Source organism: Panthera onca, chromosome B3, assembly GCF_046562875.1.
Source record: "Panthera onca isolate mPanOnc1 chromosome B3, mPanOnc1 haplotype 2, whole genome shotgun sequence".
Lineage (NCBI taxonomy): Eukaryota > Metazoa > Chordata > Mammalia > Carnivora > Felidae > Panthera > Panthera onca.
In genome coordinates, this window is record NC_138344.1 from 45,572,368 (window position 1) to 45,590,107 (window position 17,740).

Here is a 17,740-nt window from a genome sequence, read left to right on the forward strand (position 1 = left end):
ACTGAAGCTAGATTATGTACGTATAACTGTTTTTATGTGTGAAAATTTCCATATAAAAATAACACACAACAACAACAAAAAAACCCACCTCTATCAATGCTATCTGGAAAAGGAGGAAAAGAAATTTTCACAAATATAACTCCTAGTTATTAGGACTTTATAATTCCAAAGGTTATCTTCAAGTTTATCTTTTTTTTTTTAATGTTTATATTTATTTTTGAGACAGAGAGAGACAGAGCATGAACGGGGGAGGGTCGGAGAGAGAGGGAAACACAGAATCCAAAACAGGCTCCAGGCTCCGAGCTGTCAGCACAGAGCCCAATGCGGGGCTTGAACTCACGGACTGCAAGATCATGACCTGAGCCGAAGTCGGACGCTTAAGTGACAGAGCCAACCAGGCGCCCCTCAAATTTATCTTAAATGTTATCTTTTAAAGTTTAAAAGTAAACTTTTTTTTTTAAAGTAGGCTCCAGGCTGTGGAGCCCAATGCAAGGCATGAATGCACAAGCCCACCCAGGTGCCCCTAAAAGTAAACTTAAAACACTTAAGGCAATACAGTATGGCATGCAACTGGAAAATATGAGTATGTATCTATTGGATATATACGTGTGTGTGTGTGTGTGTGTGTGTGTGTGTGTGTACAGACACACACACACATATTTTAAGCTGTGAATAAAAATACAGTCATTAGATTAAACAGCAACAACTGGGAAATAAATGTGCATTTTCCAGTGCTAATACAAGGACTATATAAAAATTTAAGCAGCAGTTCAGATAAGGTTCACTGAACAGATCACAGAAATATGTCACTAAAATTTAACATCTACTCTCAAATTTAGCTTCTATTAGGTTATTTTCAAGTATCTGAAGCTCTTGGCAAATATTATCAGGTACAAAACTGGATGTATAAATTCTCAACTAACTGGCAACTGGGAATAACTCAAAGTCTAACAACCTAAGTCACATATCATTTTGGCTTCCTTTGCTTAAAAAGAGAGCCATAATAAATTTAAAAAACAATTAATGAGGATGAGGTAAATAGGGTTTTCCCAGAAATCTACTGATTACAACATCGGAACTAATGCTTGTTATACAATATAAGGTACTGACAACTCATTCTTAGATGACTTGGTAAAACCAGTTAAGTATATACAACTGTTACATCTTAGAGAGTTTGACGATACAACAAAATAAGACATCAAACATTCTTTCCATCAGCTCACTGTAGCAGTAGCCAGTAAGTGTTGATGGATAGTGGGTGAAAATTTTGTCCTAGCACCTCCAGAGTAACTAATACCCATCCATACAAATCATATTATTATAGTAGATAAATCTAATTAAAATTTGAGATATTCCAACCCTCTCCTAATTCCCAACACACAAAACCGTACCAGAACTGGAGTCAGAAAGCCAGCCCTAAAAATAAATCTAGAAGAAAAACCCTTCTCTTAAGAATCCAAGTCAGTTTTTGAGAGCTGAAATTTCTTGAAAATAGAACTATGTCCCATCAATATTTCAGTTAATTCTGAATATAAATCATTCTAAAGTGGCTTTACAAAGGCTTTATCTGTAATATGAGGGTGATAATAACAGAAGACACCTCGTAAGAATGCTGGGAGGGTGAAATGAGAAATACATATAGACACTCAGAACATTACCAGCATGGAGTAAATACCCAAAAAGGGCTAGTAGGTATTTTTACTATCATCATGATCATCTACTGTTGGAAGGTAAAGGAACTTGATGAAAACTCCTTGGAGGGCATTCTGATGATAATAACTAGCAAATTTTTAAATGCATGTTAACTTCCTATATACTTTTAGAAATTATTCCTCAAGATATGCTTGCATAGGTATGCAAAACTGTACATACAAGGCTGTTCAATTCAGCAAATATTCACCAACATAACCTGGCTAAATAAATTATGAAATATCCAAAGAAAGGAAATACTATGCAACCATTTTTTAAAAATGAGATAACCATACACACTAATATTTTAAAAACTTGTATTTATTTACCCTTATATATGATTCCACATTTTCTGTGTAAGAGAAGAAACTGCTAACTGAATACTTCTGGGTAATAAAACTGGGACCTAAGAAGAAGTGGTAAACTTTTGTTTTTTATTTTAAACATTCTTGGTATTTTTAAAATTCCACACTATGAGAATGTTATTATTAAACCATTATTTTAAAAACAAATAAATTAGTTCAAAACAAAACACTGGTCTAAAAACCAGGAAAAAAAAAAATAAAAGAATTTTGTTTCAACGTTTGGCTTTGTGTTTCCAGAGACAAACATTCCTCTTAAATGTATGAAAATATTATGTTGAAATAATGCAACTCTTCCAAAGACAGTAAAAACCACATGCTACAGAAAGTATTAAATAAGATTTAAAAATGAATTCTAGAGTTTGCATTTATCTTGAATAGTTGAGAGTATATGAACTCCTTACTTCCTAGAAACAACACTGATATTGACCTACATCAACTCTATCTTCATGCTTCCTACAAATTCCAGCTCCTTGGAACTTCTGCCTCACAGCACCAACCCTTCTGCCTCACTAATTTCAAGCAGAAATTGGGCTCTGCTGCTCCCTCTTCCCCAAACAAGTCTTCACATTCTAACCACCTGAGAAAAATGGCAAATATGTGGCAAAATGTAAAATATGGCAATTAAGCAAGACAACTCCTATTCTCGCCTCCCTCTTTCTCAAAAGACCTCAGAGAATGGTTGCTGTAACCTCCTCCCAGCTGTAGATGATCTCAATGAACTCTTTAAAACAAATACTTGGAGGAGCTCTTGAGGGACTCAGCAGGTTAAGCATCCAACTGTTGTTTTCTGCTCAGGTCATCATCTCACAGTTTGTGAGTCTGAGCCCTGCATTGGGCTCTGCGCTAACAGCACAGAACCTACTTGAGATTCTTCTCTCTCCCCGTCTCTCTCTGCCCCTCCCTCATGTGTGCTCTCTTTCTCAAAACAAATAAATTAACTTTTTAAAAAAAGACTTAAATACTTGGGTAGGTTAAAAAAAAATAAACTGGACATCGCTTAGACTAAAGATCCAAGTTACTGGTTTCAGGGTTCTGGCACAGATAGACAAATAGAAATGGGAATCTTGGAAGGTAAGTACTTCTGTACTTAACCTGTTACAGAAGGAGAAAAGAAACAGGGAAAAATGGCATATCAGCACAGTAGATTATTAGCAGACTCTACCCTTGACAAGCAGGACATCAGGCAAAGACTGGGAAACCTTTGTGTCACTATTACAAACCATGATCTTAGCCCTTTAAAAAGCTCTCCTCCTCCCCCATTCTTTCACATGAAATTAATCTTTTCCCTCAATTTGGACTTTATTCAACGTTTACTTCATCAACTTCCTTTAAATTACAACAAAGCGTAAAAACGGTATATATGGAACATACTTGTACTTCAGAGACTGTACATAATCTTATGCTAGTTAAATATAATATTTACTGTGAGGAGGGGAGACTGCACTCAAGCTAGTCCTCTATCAGTTATTCAATTTTAACTGATTAATCACATGCTCTACTGAGCACTGTCAGGACTAAAAGTTTGTGTTCTAGTATTGGAATAAAAACACCTCTCAAATACTTGAAATTATTTCTCAATTATAAAGATCAAGACAAGATAACTAGTAAACAATAAGAACAGAGTGCTTAAAGGAAAAATAATATTAATTACTTTTTTAGTGTTACTACTGTGGTTGAATGTGAAAGAAATCTATCACAGAGCTATCTGAAAAAAATCTGGATCTTAGAGTCATGGTTTAATACTACAGTCAGTAATTTATTTATATGGCTTAAAAATAAAAGTTAATCGAGCCTCCGATTCCTTCTCACAGCAATGAAATCCACTAAAATGTAGAAAAAACTTAAGCACAAACACAATGCAATAGCAGGTTTTGCTCAACTTAAACATTTTTACCTGAGGGAACAGTTGGATTGTTTTGGTGGTTTTCACTGGTAGAAACAAACAAATCTTCTTCTCCTTCAGTTGATGAGCTGGAAGAGGATTCGCTGCTGAGGTCATTCTCACTGGAACTACTAGAACTGGGGAGCAACGCGTATTTTCTTCGGGCTAATACTTCTCGTTTTTTCCTCTGCATTAATATCCTCTCTTTTTGTTTCTGTGTCCTCTGTGAGGAATTATTTTTCACAAATCTCTTTCTGCATGGAAGTCTCCTTAATGAACTGCTATGAAAACAGGGTCTTTTCATTAACAATCCTGAAACAGATTCTGTCTCTGTCCGAGGCCACTTTTGGGACCGTGCACTATGAGTTCTACTTTTAGCACTCAACATTGCCTGGGAATGTCTTACAGAGACTTCTTTATCCTCATCTGAAGTCACAGTGTCAGAATCTCCAAAATGCAGACTAGATGAAGGAGAAGAAAGACAATCACTAAAAGAGGAATCATTATCTTCATCGCTTGGTGTTTCTAGGTGTTGCCTCAATCCTAATATTCCCTGGTTCTCTTTAACACAATTTTGCATGTAAGAAGGGCCAGCCTGCTGGCTTTTGCGTTTTTTCCTCACAACAACACTTTTTTCTTGCTCTTGTTGGTTACCATTCATGTCCTTCTCTTGTTTTTGAGAATCATCACACAAATGAGAGAATTCATTCCCCACTTTACTGTTAATCATCTCAACTCCTGCAGGAAAACTTTTGGCTGCCCCAATGGGCTGTGGATGCAAGAGGATCCCTTTCAGACTCTCCTGTGTCTTTGGCGCATCAGAAGGAATCTCACTCTTCATATCCACTTTTAAGGTATAGAGCTTGTTATATTCAGGAGTCCATTGAGACATGGGAAACTTTAAGGGAGGCCTAGAAGACACAATTAGAGATTAAAAAGATGGTTAATGTGTTTTATTATACTAACTGAAGAGTTTCAGATTCTACTGAGAACATCCCTATAATAAGGCAGAACTGTCCTTCCCTGATATATCAGGATATAAAATGGCTATAATAAGTCATTTTACTGTTCTTTTAAGGCATATTTCTCTGATACCTCTTCCACATACTCAATTTTTAGAAATATAGTAAAGATTATAGAACATAAGCCTACTTGAAAACTTCTATTAACTAAAAACTTACTATGTATCTTACTACCTTCAGTAACATATTTGGTCAAAATCTAATAATTTCTTCAAAACCTATTACAGTAATCAGAGATTAAAGGACTAGCATTCAAAAGATTCTGATTAGTCAATGTGTTTCTCCTGGTATCCTGAAAGTGGTAATTAAATATTTCTTATACATCTAGATGGTTACCATATTAGAAAGATTACTATAAATAATGATCTAGTAAAAATATATCTTCTCTTTCCCATGGTTCTTTTCTTCATACTACTCTGTTCTCTGATGAGAATCTGAACTCAATGACAGACAAAATACACAATTACTGCATTTCCCAAAGTTTTAGATACATGCAGAAGGACTCCAGCTAAGACTGTGAGTTGCTAAAGATCATTCAGTTAGAGCAGTAGACCAGAACATAAAACCAAACTTCCTAAAACTAACCTAAATCTTTCTGCCTCTGAAATCAGGGGCTGCTGAGCAACAGGACTTGACATTAATGCACCTACATTAATGTAATGTATACACAAGAACTGTGATAATGTAAAAGTAATAAATAAATATGACTCAAAATGGAATGTATTTATTAAAAGGCAGTTAATTGTGACAAGAGCAAAATATGATTAAATAATGTTAACATTTTTAACTTTAGCATTTACTTAAGTATAACAGACACATATATTCTAAATTTATAGCTCAATGAACTCTCACAAAATGAACGTATCTATGTAACCTCTAAGATCACAGAACAGAAGATAACCAGCATCCCAGAAATCCCCTTCCAGTCATTCCACCTACTGGGAGTTGTAACCACTATCTTAACTTCTAAGACTACAGATGAGTTTTGTATTTAACAAAACTCACTTTTGTTAGGCATTTTTTTTTAAATTTTTTTTTAACGTTTATTTTTGAGACAGAGAGAGACAGAGCATGAACGGGGGAGGGTCGGAGAGAGGGAGACACAGAATCTGAAACAGGCTCCAGGCTCTGAGCTATCAGCACAGAGCCCGACGCGGGGCTCGAACTCACGGACCGCGAGATCATGACCTGAGCCAAAGTCGGCCGCTTAACCGACTGAGCCACCCAGGCGCCCCTTGTTAGGCACTTTTGAACCACTTCCTAAAAAGAAGATAAAAAGGGATTGGTAGGAAGTCTTTTCCTTCTCCACAAATGACAATTAACAGGACTATACAACCTCACAGGTCTCCCACTTTATTTTAATATATAACTATTATCAGAACTGAGGAGAGTAATTTTAAAAATGGAACAGCCAACTTCTATTTTTTGTTTGTTTGTTTTCTGAGTGGGCTCCATGCCCAATGTGAGGCCTGAACTCATGACCCTGAGATCAAGAGTCGCATGCTCCATTGACTAAGCCATCCAGGAACCCCAGAAACAGCCTACTGCTATGTAAAGCTATCAAAACCTCCATCTTCTAAATTAACTTCTATTATTATTTAGAAGAACAGGCAGTGCTGTATCCAAATCAAGCCCTGTCTGGAGTTCAGCAGGATCAGTAATAAAGGAGGAACACAAAGATGTGTGAACACATGGGCACAGCAATGAGCAAATTACAAGAGGCAGCCACTCAGACAAGGATCACCATAATTAAATGTAAGAAAACCCAAATCATGGGGGGCCTGGATGGCTCAGTTGGTTAAGCGTCTGACTTTAGCTTAGATCATGATCTTACAGTCCATGAACATAAGCCCCACATCAGGCTCTGTGCCGACAGCTCAGAGCCTGGAGCCTGCTTCAGATTCTGTGTCTCACTCGCTCTCTGTCCCTCCCCTGCTCACGTGTCTCTCTGAAAAATAAACATTAAAAACAAATACAAATCATAATAATAAGGCATGGGTTTGTGTGATTTAAGATTCAAGGGGCAGCCCACCAGGATGGCTATAATAAAAAAATATAGATAACAAGTGTTGGCAAGCATATAATAGAACTGGAATCTTCACACATTGCTGGTGGAATATAAAATGGTGTAGCCCACTTAGGAATGTAAAATGGTGTAGCCCTATTATTCATAGTACCAATTGTCACAATAGCCCAAAAGTGTAAACAAATGGCCATCAACTGATGAATAAATCCATACAATGATTATTCACAAATTAAAAGAAATGAGAGGCACCTGAGTGGCTCAGTAGGTTGAGCATCTGACTTTTGGTTTTGGCTCAGGTCATGATCTCACAGTCAGTCATGGGATAAAGCCCCGTACTGAACCTGCTTAAGATTCTCTCTCTCCTTCTGCCCATCCCCGCGTCTAAGAAAGAAGGAAAGGAAGGAAGGAAGGAAGGAAGGAAGGAAGGAAGGAAGGAAGGAAATATTAATTCATGCTACAAAGTGATATGAACCTCAAAAATGCTACACTAAAAAAAAAAAAGTCACAAGACTACATTTTTAAAGATTCCTTTCATAACAATGTTCAGAACAGCCAATGCTATAGAGACAGAAAGTAGAGTAGTCATTGCCTGGGGCAGGAGAATAGGAGGATTGGGATGTGATGGCCAAAGAGTATAGGGTTACTTTCAGTGAACTGAAAATGTTTTTAAAACTGACTGTGGTGATAATCAACTTTGAATATTGTAAAAACCTCTGACGTACACACTTAAACAGGGAGAATTGTAATGGTATGTGAATTCTACCTCCATAAGGCCGTTGTCAAAAAGTCAAGAGGGAAAGTATAAGATAACTATGGACCCCTCTCCAATCCCATCAAGTGTTACGTCATTTGGAAAAATCTGGGGATCTTCCAGAAGTCTACATCTCCCAGGAGTCTTGACGAGTTGGATCACTGAAAACATAAGTTTTATATGCTGCAGAAAAAAAACCATTTCAGACTCCTCACTCTTAATTACTAAGTTACCCTCTGAGTCCTGGTAATGGAGATCCTGAGAGGCAATGAAAACCTGCCAAAAGGACAGATCACTTCTGAGAACAGGAATCCATAAGTAAATTTACAAAGAAGTGATTCATTGCATAATTTACTAAACTCGATTTCTTTTCCATTAGTTTATGGCCCAAAGCCAAAACAATGGAACTCTTTATGGTTAACTCTGCTCTGGGTTTTGGAGAATTTTATCTGCCCAGCTGACAGCAGGGAGAGAATAAGGGACAGGTGGTATACGGTGGCCGGTTTGGGGGGGGGGGGGGGGAGGGGGGGTGCGTGTGTTTGCACACCAATAACTGTTCTCAGAGTAATCTGTCAAGCATACATCAAATGCAAAATTAACACCCCATGTTATCTAAACTGTTCCCACCAAGGGAGTACTCTAATTCATGTTCTTATTTTAAACTGAGAAAAAGAAGTTCATGAAAAGAAACAAATACCAGTACTGCATTTTTTAACTAAAAACACAGCAAAACTAACACAAAGAATCAATAAAGAATGTTACAAACTCTTTGGTATTTGATGAAATCATAATGTAGTCTTTTATTTCCTTTTTAAAAATTTTTTTTAATGTTTATTCATTTTTTGAGAGAATGCAAGACAGAGACAGAGCACAAGTGGGGGAGGGGCAGAGTGATAGGGAGACACAGAACCTGAAGCAGGCTCCAGGCTCTGAGCTATCAGCACAGAGCCCAACATGAGGCTCGAAACCACGCCCTGCAAGATCATGACTGAGTCGAAGTTAGATGCTTAATGGACTGAACCACCCAGACACCCCTCTAGCCTTTTATTTCAATAAAAATGATTGGTTGAGCTAATTTAAAAAGGAGGTTAAATATGTACTAGATATATCTATCTCCTTAGCCACATCAGGGCTGGTTTGCTATTATACATTATTTCAATACTGAATCTACAGGACTAGTACCTCTTTGTGAGTTTGATCGGATCATTTTATTGCTATGTCATGAAAGTGGCATACCAATTACTCCTGATGTTAGTATAAGATACACAACTAGTAGTAAACCTTCCGTGAAAAAAAGCACAATGACTAAAAATGTTAACTTTTAGAACTAAAAATTAGGGTTAGGATTTGGCAATTTACATCATAAATTACACTTATGTGGGGCGCTTGGGTGACTCAGTTGAGTGTCCGACTTTGGCTCAGGTCATGATCTCACAGTTCGTGAGTTCAAGCCCTGCGTCAGGTTCTGTGCTGACAGCTCAGGGCCTGGAGCCTGCTTTGGATTGTGTCTCCCTCTCTCTCTGCTCCTCCCCTGCTCACACTCTGTCTCTCTCCCAAAAATAAAGATTAAAAAAAATTTTTTTAATAAATTACACTTATGTGAGAAGTGGGAGTAAAAACTCATTAAGATTATGGATACAACTTTGAGGAACTCTGCTTCTAAACTGAAATATGTTTTATAACCAGTCATTATTACTGGTATGAACATTAACCACCAATGGTAAGTATTGTTAAGTTTAAATAAAAATTTGATGAGAGATTTTACAGAGCTCTAAAAGATTTTTAAAAACATCCATAAGATGATTTTGTATTTTTCTATTATACCACCGGGATATTAGAACATGTTTTGAATTTTTAACTCTCCTTTATTGATATTTATTTTACTATGTGCCAGTTTAAGAATATGAAATCAAGTACCTGACAGAATACTCTCTCCTAGTACACCTAAATGCTTAATAACTTCCACTACTTACAGCTAAATAGTATGGACAATACGGTTTGTTACATATTTTGAATAGTCAAAATTTCATTTAGCAAGAAAGATATTTCACCCCAAAAGGCACCATTTTGGGCTCATAACTACATTAGCAAAATGCTCCAAACAAACGAAATTTCTTTTTTTTTTTTCATTTTTTTAATGTTTATTTTTGACAGAGAGAGAGAGAGATAGAGAGAGAGAGAGAGAGAGAGAGAGAGAGAGACAGGAGACACAGAATATGAAACAAACTCCAGGCTCTGAGCTGTGAGCAGAGCCTGACGTGGGGCTTGAAGTCAGTACCACGGAAATCATGACCCAAGCCAAAGTCAGAAGCTTAACCGACTAAGCCACCCCGGCGCCCCATCAAAACAAACTAAATTTTTTTTTCAAAATTTTATTATGTTTATTTATTTTGAGAGAGAGAGACAGACAGAGTGTAAGTCGGGGAGGGGCAGAGAGAGGGAGACACAGAATCCAAAGCAGGCCCCAGGCTCTGAGCTGTCAGCACAGAGCCCAACGCAGGGCTCGAACCCATGAGTGTGAGATCATGACCTGAGCTGAAGTATGAGTTCAATTGACTGAGCCACCCAGGCACCCCAAGAAACTAAATTTCTTAAAGAGACAGTTCTGCTCTTACAGGTGGTAGGAGCACACAATCTGATAATATACTCAATTATGAAAAAGAGTGAGGGTAACCTTGATAAACTTATTAGCAAATAATAATTAACTTTCAGAGTGATTGATACCTGATGGAAAGAAGGAAGTTAGTCAGAATAACTATTGTGACATGGCCAAACTCAACTTCTTTTAGGCGGCTAGATATAATAAAAATGTGAAAAAAGACCAATGATTAAGACAACCTCACCTAACTAGGAAATAATGTTCAGAGGATAGACTGTTAGCTATCAAATAATTCACTTGACTCTTGCTGACCAAAGGCATCAAGATGAAATAAACAATTACAGACAATACACTAAAGGTTCCAGAAGAAGCAATTATAGCTATAATGTTATCAGAGTGCAGAAGAAAGTGGGATAATGTAAAAAACTTCCAGGATAAAACTCACAGAACACTTAAACTGCATTTATTGAATCAACAGTTCCAGCAGGTCCATTATGGTGTGTATCAGGGGCTGCACGATACAATGATCCAACTACTGACATAAAATTAAGATCACTGTCCTAACCCTCACAAAATTCACAAAGTGTGGAGAGAGAGAAATACAGATTATAAAACACTAAAGGGAAAAAAAAAAGAATATCTTCCAATTTGTTGGCACATACTTTGTGCCATATACAATATTCTGCATGTCTAGCTCCATCAAAATAGTAAAACTTAGAAAGTTTAAGTGACTTGTCAAATAGTAAGCAACGCTCAGAATCCAAACCTAAAATTGAAAATGAGCAAAGGAATTGAATAATCATTTCTCCAAAGAAGATATACAAATGGCCAATAAGAACATAAAAAGATGCTCAATTATTTCACTAATCATTAGGGAAATGTAAGTCAAAAATACAATGTGATACTACTTCTCACTCATTAGGATGGCTATTATCTAAAAAATAAAGTGACAAGTATCACTAAGAGGTAGAGAAACTGGACCCCTTGTACACTGCGGGTGGGAATGTATAATGGTGCAGCAGCTGTGGAAAAGAATATGGCAATTCCTCAGAAGTTAACAGAGAATTACAATATGATCCAGCAATTCCATTTCTAGTTGTATACCTAAAAGAAAGCAGGGACTCAAACAGATATTTGATACACATGTTCACAAGAGCCAAAAACAGGAAGCAAACTAAATGTCCATCAGCAGATGAATGGATAAACAAAATGTGATGTAAATACACAGTGAAATACTGCTCAGTCTTAAAACTGAAGGAATCCATATAAAAACTTGCACTAGATATTAACAATGGCTTTACTCATAATTGGCAAAACTTGGATACAACCAAGATATCCTTCAGGAAGTGAGTGGATAAACTGCGGTGCATCCAGACAATGGAATATTATTCAGTGCTAAGAAGAAAAGAGCTATCAAGCCATGAAAAAACATGCAGGGGGGCGCCTGGGTGGCGCAGTCGGTTAAGCGTCCGACTTCAGCCAGGTCACGATCTCGCGGTCCGTGAGTTCGAGCCCCGCGTCGGGCTCTGGGCTGATGGCTCGGAGCCTGGAGCCTGTTTCCGATTCTGTGTCTCCCTCTCTCTCTGCCCCTCCCCCGTTCATGCTCTGTCTCTCTCTGTCCCAAAAATAAATAAAAAACGTTGAAAAAAAATTTAAAAAAAAAAAAAAAAAAAAAGAAAGAAAAAACATGCAGGAACATTAAATGCACATTATTAAGTCAAAGAAGCCAACCTGAAAAAGCTATATATAAGCTGAATGCTTCCAACTACAGTGCAAGAAATTCTGGAAAAGACAAAACTAAGGAGACAAAAAGATTAGTGGTTGCAGGCAGTGGGCTTGAGGGATGATGAACAGGTAAAGCAAAAAGGATTTTTAGGGCAATGAAAAACTGTCTGGCATTATCATGAGGGATACATACCATTATACATTTGTCCCAACCCAGAGACATATCCCAAGAGTGAACTCTAAGGTAAACTATAGATATCTGAGTGATGACAATGGGTCAATCTAGGTTCATCTTTGGTTTAACAAAGCAGGGGGAGGAGGAGCACCTGGGTGGCTCAGTCAGTTAAGAGCCTGACCTCAGTTCATGTCATGATCTCGTGGTTTGTGGGTTCAAGTCCCACATTGGGCTCTGTGCTCACACCTCAGTGCCTGGAGCCTACTTCAGAATCTATGTCTTTCTCTCTCTCTCTCTCTCTCTCTCTCTCTCTCTCTCTCTCTGTCTCTCTCTCTCTCTGCCCCTCCCCCACTCACATTCTGTCTCTATCTCTCAAAAATATTTAAAAAATTTTTAAAGAATGTACTATTCTGGTGAATGATGTTGATAATAGGGGATGGCTATCCATGCATGTGTGGAGGCAGAGAGTATATGAGAAGTCTCTCATAAACCTCCCTCTCAATTTTGTTGTAAGCCTGAAACTGCTCTAAAAAAATATAGGCTTAAAAAAAAAAAAGGAAATTGTGACAGATGCCACAACATGAATGAAGCTTGATGACATTAAGCTAAGTGAAAGAGCCAATCACAAAAGGACAAATACTGTATGATTCCATTTATATGAGGTACCTAGCCAAATTCAGAAACAGAAAGTGGAATGGTGATCAACAGAGTATAGGGGGAGAGGGGAATGGAAATTAGTGTTAAATGGGTACAGAATTTCAGTTAGGAAAGATAAAAAAAAGTTGTGGAAATGGATGGTGGTGATGGTTGCAATACAGTGTGAATATATTTAATGCCAAACTGCACACTTACAAAATGGTTAAAATAGTAAATTTTATATGATGTATATTTTACCACAAAAAATCCAATTCCTTGTACATTTAATCCTGTTGGGGCATCTGTTTCTCAGAGGACCTGGACTAACATCCACTCCATTTAAAAACCAACTTCTTTCTTTTTTTATTTTTGTATCTTACTCTTTTTTATTTTAAATTTATTTATTTATTTTGAGAGAGTATGTGTGTGAGTGTGGGAGGGACAGAAAGAGAGAGAGAAAGAGAGAGAGAAAGAGAGAGAGAGAAAGTTCCAAGCAGACTCCTCGCTGTCAGTGTGGAACCCAACACGGGGCTGGAACTCACGAACCGTGAGATCACGACCTGAGCCGAAACCAAGAGTCAGAAGCTTAACTAATAATGTCTAAGACTTCTTAAACATTTATCATAACCTAATTTTCAGTTGCAGCAGTCCTAGAACTACAGAAGACATTTACTTTATATGTGAGGGCCCAAAAAGTTCTTGAAATAGAGAAACTGATCACAAAAGGCAATGGTAAGGCACCAAGAGATTTTCTCCTCCATAAAATTGGTAACCTGATCTATATGCTGTTTCTTGATTCATAGTAAGTATTAAATAGGAAAGTAGTTGCATCTTCCAGAAAGTCTATAGAGACCACTTTTCATATCCCTGAGAGTATCAAGGTCCAGTGTTAAAAAATAAATCTTCAAAACAGAGAATTATGGCTTGATTCAGCTCACATGTTTCCTTTGGCCTGCATAATTCAGAAACAAAATAAAACTGATGATTAGTTCTCATCAAGATCAAGAAAAAGAAGGTTTTCATCACTACATAACACTGTTCCGGAAGGGCTAGTCAAGTCATTCAAACCAGAGAATGGATATAAATAAAAGGAGGTGATTTTTTTTGGGGGGACGGGGGGTCACTATTTGCAGATGACATCAACAGATGAGATCAACAAGAAAACCACTGGAAATACTAACACAGGGAAGTTATATGTGTGTATACCACAATAATTCTCTAAAATCAATGACTTGCCTTTAAATAAACAGAAACAACTTAGAAAATACTACAGAATAACAAAAATATACCATTCACAATCGGGGTAAAAAGATTTAATATCCAGTATCACCTTTAACAAGAGACACATAGGACCTACATGAAAACAACTATTAATTACTATGAAAGTTATGCAGAAATTATTGGGAAATTTTAATATGACTCCAAAATACTAGCACATTTTTTAAATCATAAAACAAGGGAAACTAGCATTCTAGTTCTCCTAACCTTCAAAGATTCTCTGTCATCCACAGTTCTCCAGAACACATAGATCTATTCACAGTTCCATGTTAAGCAGCTCAGAATTTCTTACTTTTCTCAGTACCAAAGTAAACCCTTGATATCATCCGGGTAGAGAGGTGGTAGGACAAGGAGTATCACTGGATGGGTCTATGCTAATATAATGAGGAATGCCGTATTATATATCCATGCAAGGAGATTCAGGGACATCCTCCATTCCATGCTGCTCTAGATACTATTGCTCATGACATTAAAAGGAATGAAGGTATATATAGTACAATGGAGTTTAGAACTGTCAGGCTCTGAAAGTTGCCCAAGGAGAGGTATGCCCAGGAACACTATCTCCTCTGAAAGAGCAAAGGGGAACTGAGAAGCACAGATAGCACCATGTTTACCTTTAGAGACTTTCACAAGGGTTGACTATCTCAGCTAAAGCTCCTCTGTGAATGAAGTCTTTGTTCTCCAACGCAGAAAAGTGACTTGTTTGCAAATGACTTAGGGAAAAGAACTAGCTGACTGACCAACCAACCAACCAAACAGAAGATTGTAAAACTAAAAAGTCTTATAAAATATTCTCAAAATATTCTATGAAGCTAGAGAAAATGAGGCATTATGATAATAATCAAAAAATCTACAGCTTATCTAAGAACTACAGGAAAACATTATGGGAAAAAGATACTGAATAACAAACAGGGAAGGCGATTTTCCTTTTTTTTTTTTTTTTTAAGTTTGTATTTGGAGGGAGAGAGAGAGAGAGAGCGCGCGCAAGAACGAGCAAGTGAACGTGAGCGGGGGGGGGGGGGGGGGGGGGAGGTAGAGAGAAAGGGAGAGAGAATATCCCAAGCAAGCTCCCAGCCGCAAGCACAGAGCCCAACACGGGGCTCAAACCCATGAACTGTGAGACCATGACCTCAGTCAAAATCAAGAGTCAGACACTTAACCAACTAAGCCACAGAGGTGCCCTAGGGAAGGTGATTTTTCCATGTTTAGGTGGAATCACTAATAGAAAAGAATAAATAGTCAAGCAAAAGTAAGTGTCATTCATTTGTATACTAAACAGATCTGGGTTCAAATCTTAGACTCTGCCCCTGACTAGCTGTGTCACCTTGGGCAGATTACTTAAACTCCCTGTCTAGAAAATTGGGATAATAGTATCTATCTCATAAAACTGCTTAAAGGGTTAAATGAGAATACCTGGCAGAGTCCCTGGCATAATAGCTGTTATAAATCCCTTTTCTAGCGGTTACAGAGATAAGAAATATGATGTTTAAGACCTTTCCTTTCACCTAAATGAAATCCTTAGAGTCAATGAAGGGCATACAATCAACTGTTCCTATAGAACCTTAAAGTATAAAAATAAAGGACTAAGTTTCTTTGTCACAAAACCAATGAAAACAAATAATTCTACACTACTATGGAGGATTTAACTCTGGGGAGCTGTATGTTCCCTCATTTCTAATAGACCTTCTTTCTACTTTTGGAAAAAGGTAAATCTCTCTCAAATAATAGGTTTCTATTACTCAATGAACTTAATGATCTTGTCTGTCTTGTTTAAAATACTCTAAAACCCTCAAGTATTAGTCATCAAAGGAAAATACATCTAACATCTATTTAGGTCTCCTATCAGTACAAACTAGGTGGAGTTCAATATACAGAGTCTACTACTCTAGCCATGATTATGGTAACATCACGACCAGTAGCAAAATGAACGGTGTATCGATCCTGGAAAGGCTGAAGAGTATCAGGGAGTCAGTTTCAACCAGTTAGGAAAGCGGTACTGCAAATCAAAGGGCATACCACACAATGTCTAACATTTCTGGTACAGAAGCCTGGACTCTGGAATTTATATTGCAACATGAAATATGAAATATAAAAATTCTGCTAACAATCTGTTATGTAAAATATATTCTATCAAAAAAACGAAAAGAATCAACCAAAAAATATCTATATGCAAAAAACCACAGAACTGTACAACAGGATGTAAAAGACAATTCATCTAAGTGGAGCAACACCTCATTTCTGTATGATCAAAGATTCCAAACTGGCTTTGTTACAAATTATAAGAAAGCCATAGTTTTTTAAAATATAAAACATAAATACTATCATCATGGACATGTTATGCCTTTAGAAACACTGAAGATTAAACTTAAAGATTAATTCAAATTCATACTAATAATTCAAATTCATTTCTTGCCATTTTGTTCACTGGAACTTTGGAACAATCAACATTTAATTAAAAATAATAATAACTGGGAGCACCTGGGTGGCTCAGTCGGTTAAGCATCCGACTTCAGCTCACGGGATGATCTCAGGGTTCATGAGTGCAAACCCTGTGTAGGGCTCTGTGCTAACAGCTCAGAGCCTGGAGCCTACTTCAGATTCTGTGTGTGTGTCTCTCTCTCTCTGCCCCTCCCCGACTCATGCTCTGTCTGTCTCTCTCTCAAAAATAAACAAACATCAAAAAAAAATTTTTTTAAATAAGAACTGTACACAGCTATATATGTAGGTACAAGGAAAAATCTGATTCAAGTGTTTTTCCTTTCTAATCAAGTTTTGATTTTTACAACTAAGATAAAATTAAGGTATACAAATAAAACTGCTGAGCAGCCTTTAAAAATAAGGTAAGTTTTGCACAAAAGGATACAGAAAGTACAGATAATTTTTTTAAAGCAGGTTGCAAGATACCTGGGTGGCTCAGTCTGTTAAGCATCTGAATTTGGCTCAGGTCATGATCTCGTGGTTTGTGAGTTCTAGCCCCACAATGGGCTCCATGCTGACAGCTCAGAGCCTGGAGCCTGTTTCAGATTCTGTGTCTCCCTCTCTCTCGGCCCCTCCCCCCCCCCCCAAAATAAACATTAAAAAAAATAATAATAATAAAATAAAGCAGATTGTACATAAGGCTGCTATAAAACAATCCTTTTTTTGTAAAACAACTATTGTTTATATGTGCATGTAAGACATATAGAAAAATACATACTTAGTTTGGAACTGAAAGTGTATGAGGGAGATTTACAGCACTGGGCTGGAAGCTTTCAACTTTTGTGTTACAAACTTCTGTGTGGCTTGAATTTTTTATAAAACAATCACTTGCCCCCTTTAAAATCGAAGTACAAGGGAACACCTGGGTGGTTCAGTCATTTAAGCATCTGACTCTTGATTTCAGCTCAGGTCATGATCTCATGGTTCATGGCATTGAGCCCTGGGCTTTCAGCACACAGCCTGCCTGGGATACTCTCTCCTCCTCTCTCTCTCTGCCCCTCCCATGTACTCTCACTCATCTCTCTCTGTCTCTCAAAATAACTTAATTAACTTAATAACAAATTAACTTAAAAAAAAATAAAGTACCAGGATTTTTTAAAGGAACAAAAAATTA

At 37.3% G+C, this 17,740-nt stretch overlaps 1 protein-coding gene across 8 annotated transcripts in view; it reads right to left on the reverse strand.

Moving 5' to 3' along the window:
• RNF111 (ring finger protein 111) overlaps positions 1-17,740 on the reverse strand; it is a 126,695-nt gene that overhangs the window by 47,465 nt on the left and 61,490 nt on the right. For all 8 annotated transcript variants that reach the window (XM_078448658.2, XM_078448661.2, XM_078448660.2 and 5 more), the window contains exon 2: positions 3,949-4,847. In XM_078448658.2, the coding sequence (XP_078304784.1) occupies positions 3,949-4,828 (880 nt within the window). In that variant the 5' untranslated portion in view covers positions 4,829-4,847. The remainder of the gene's footprint in view (positions 1-3,948; positions 4,848-17,740) is intronic.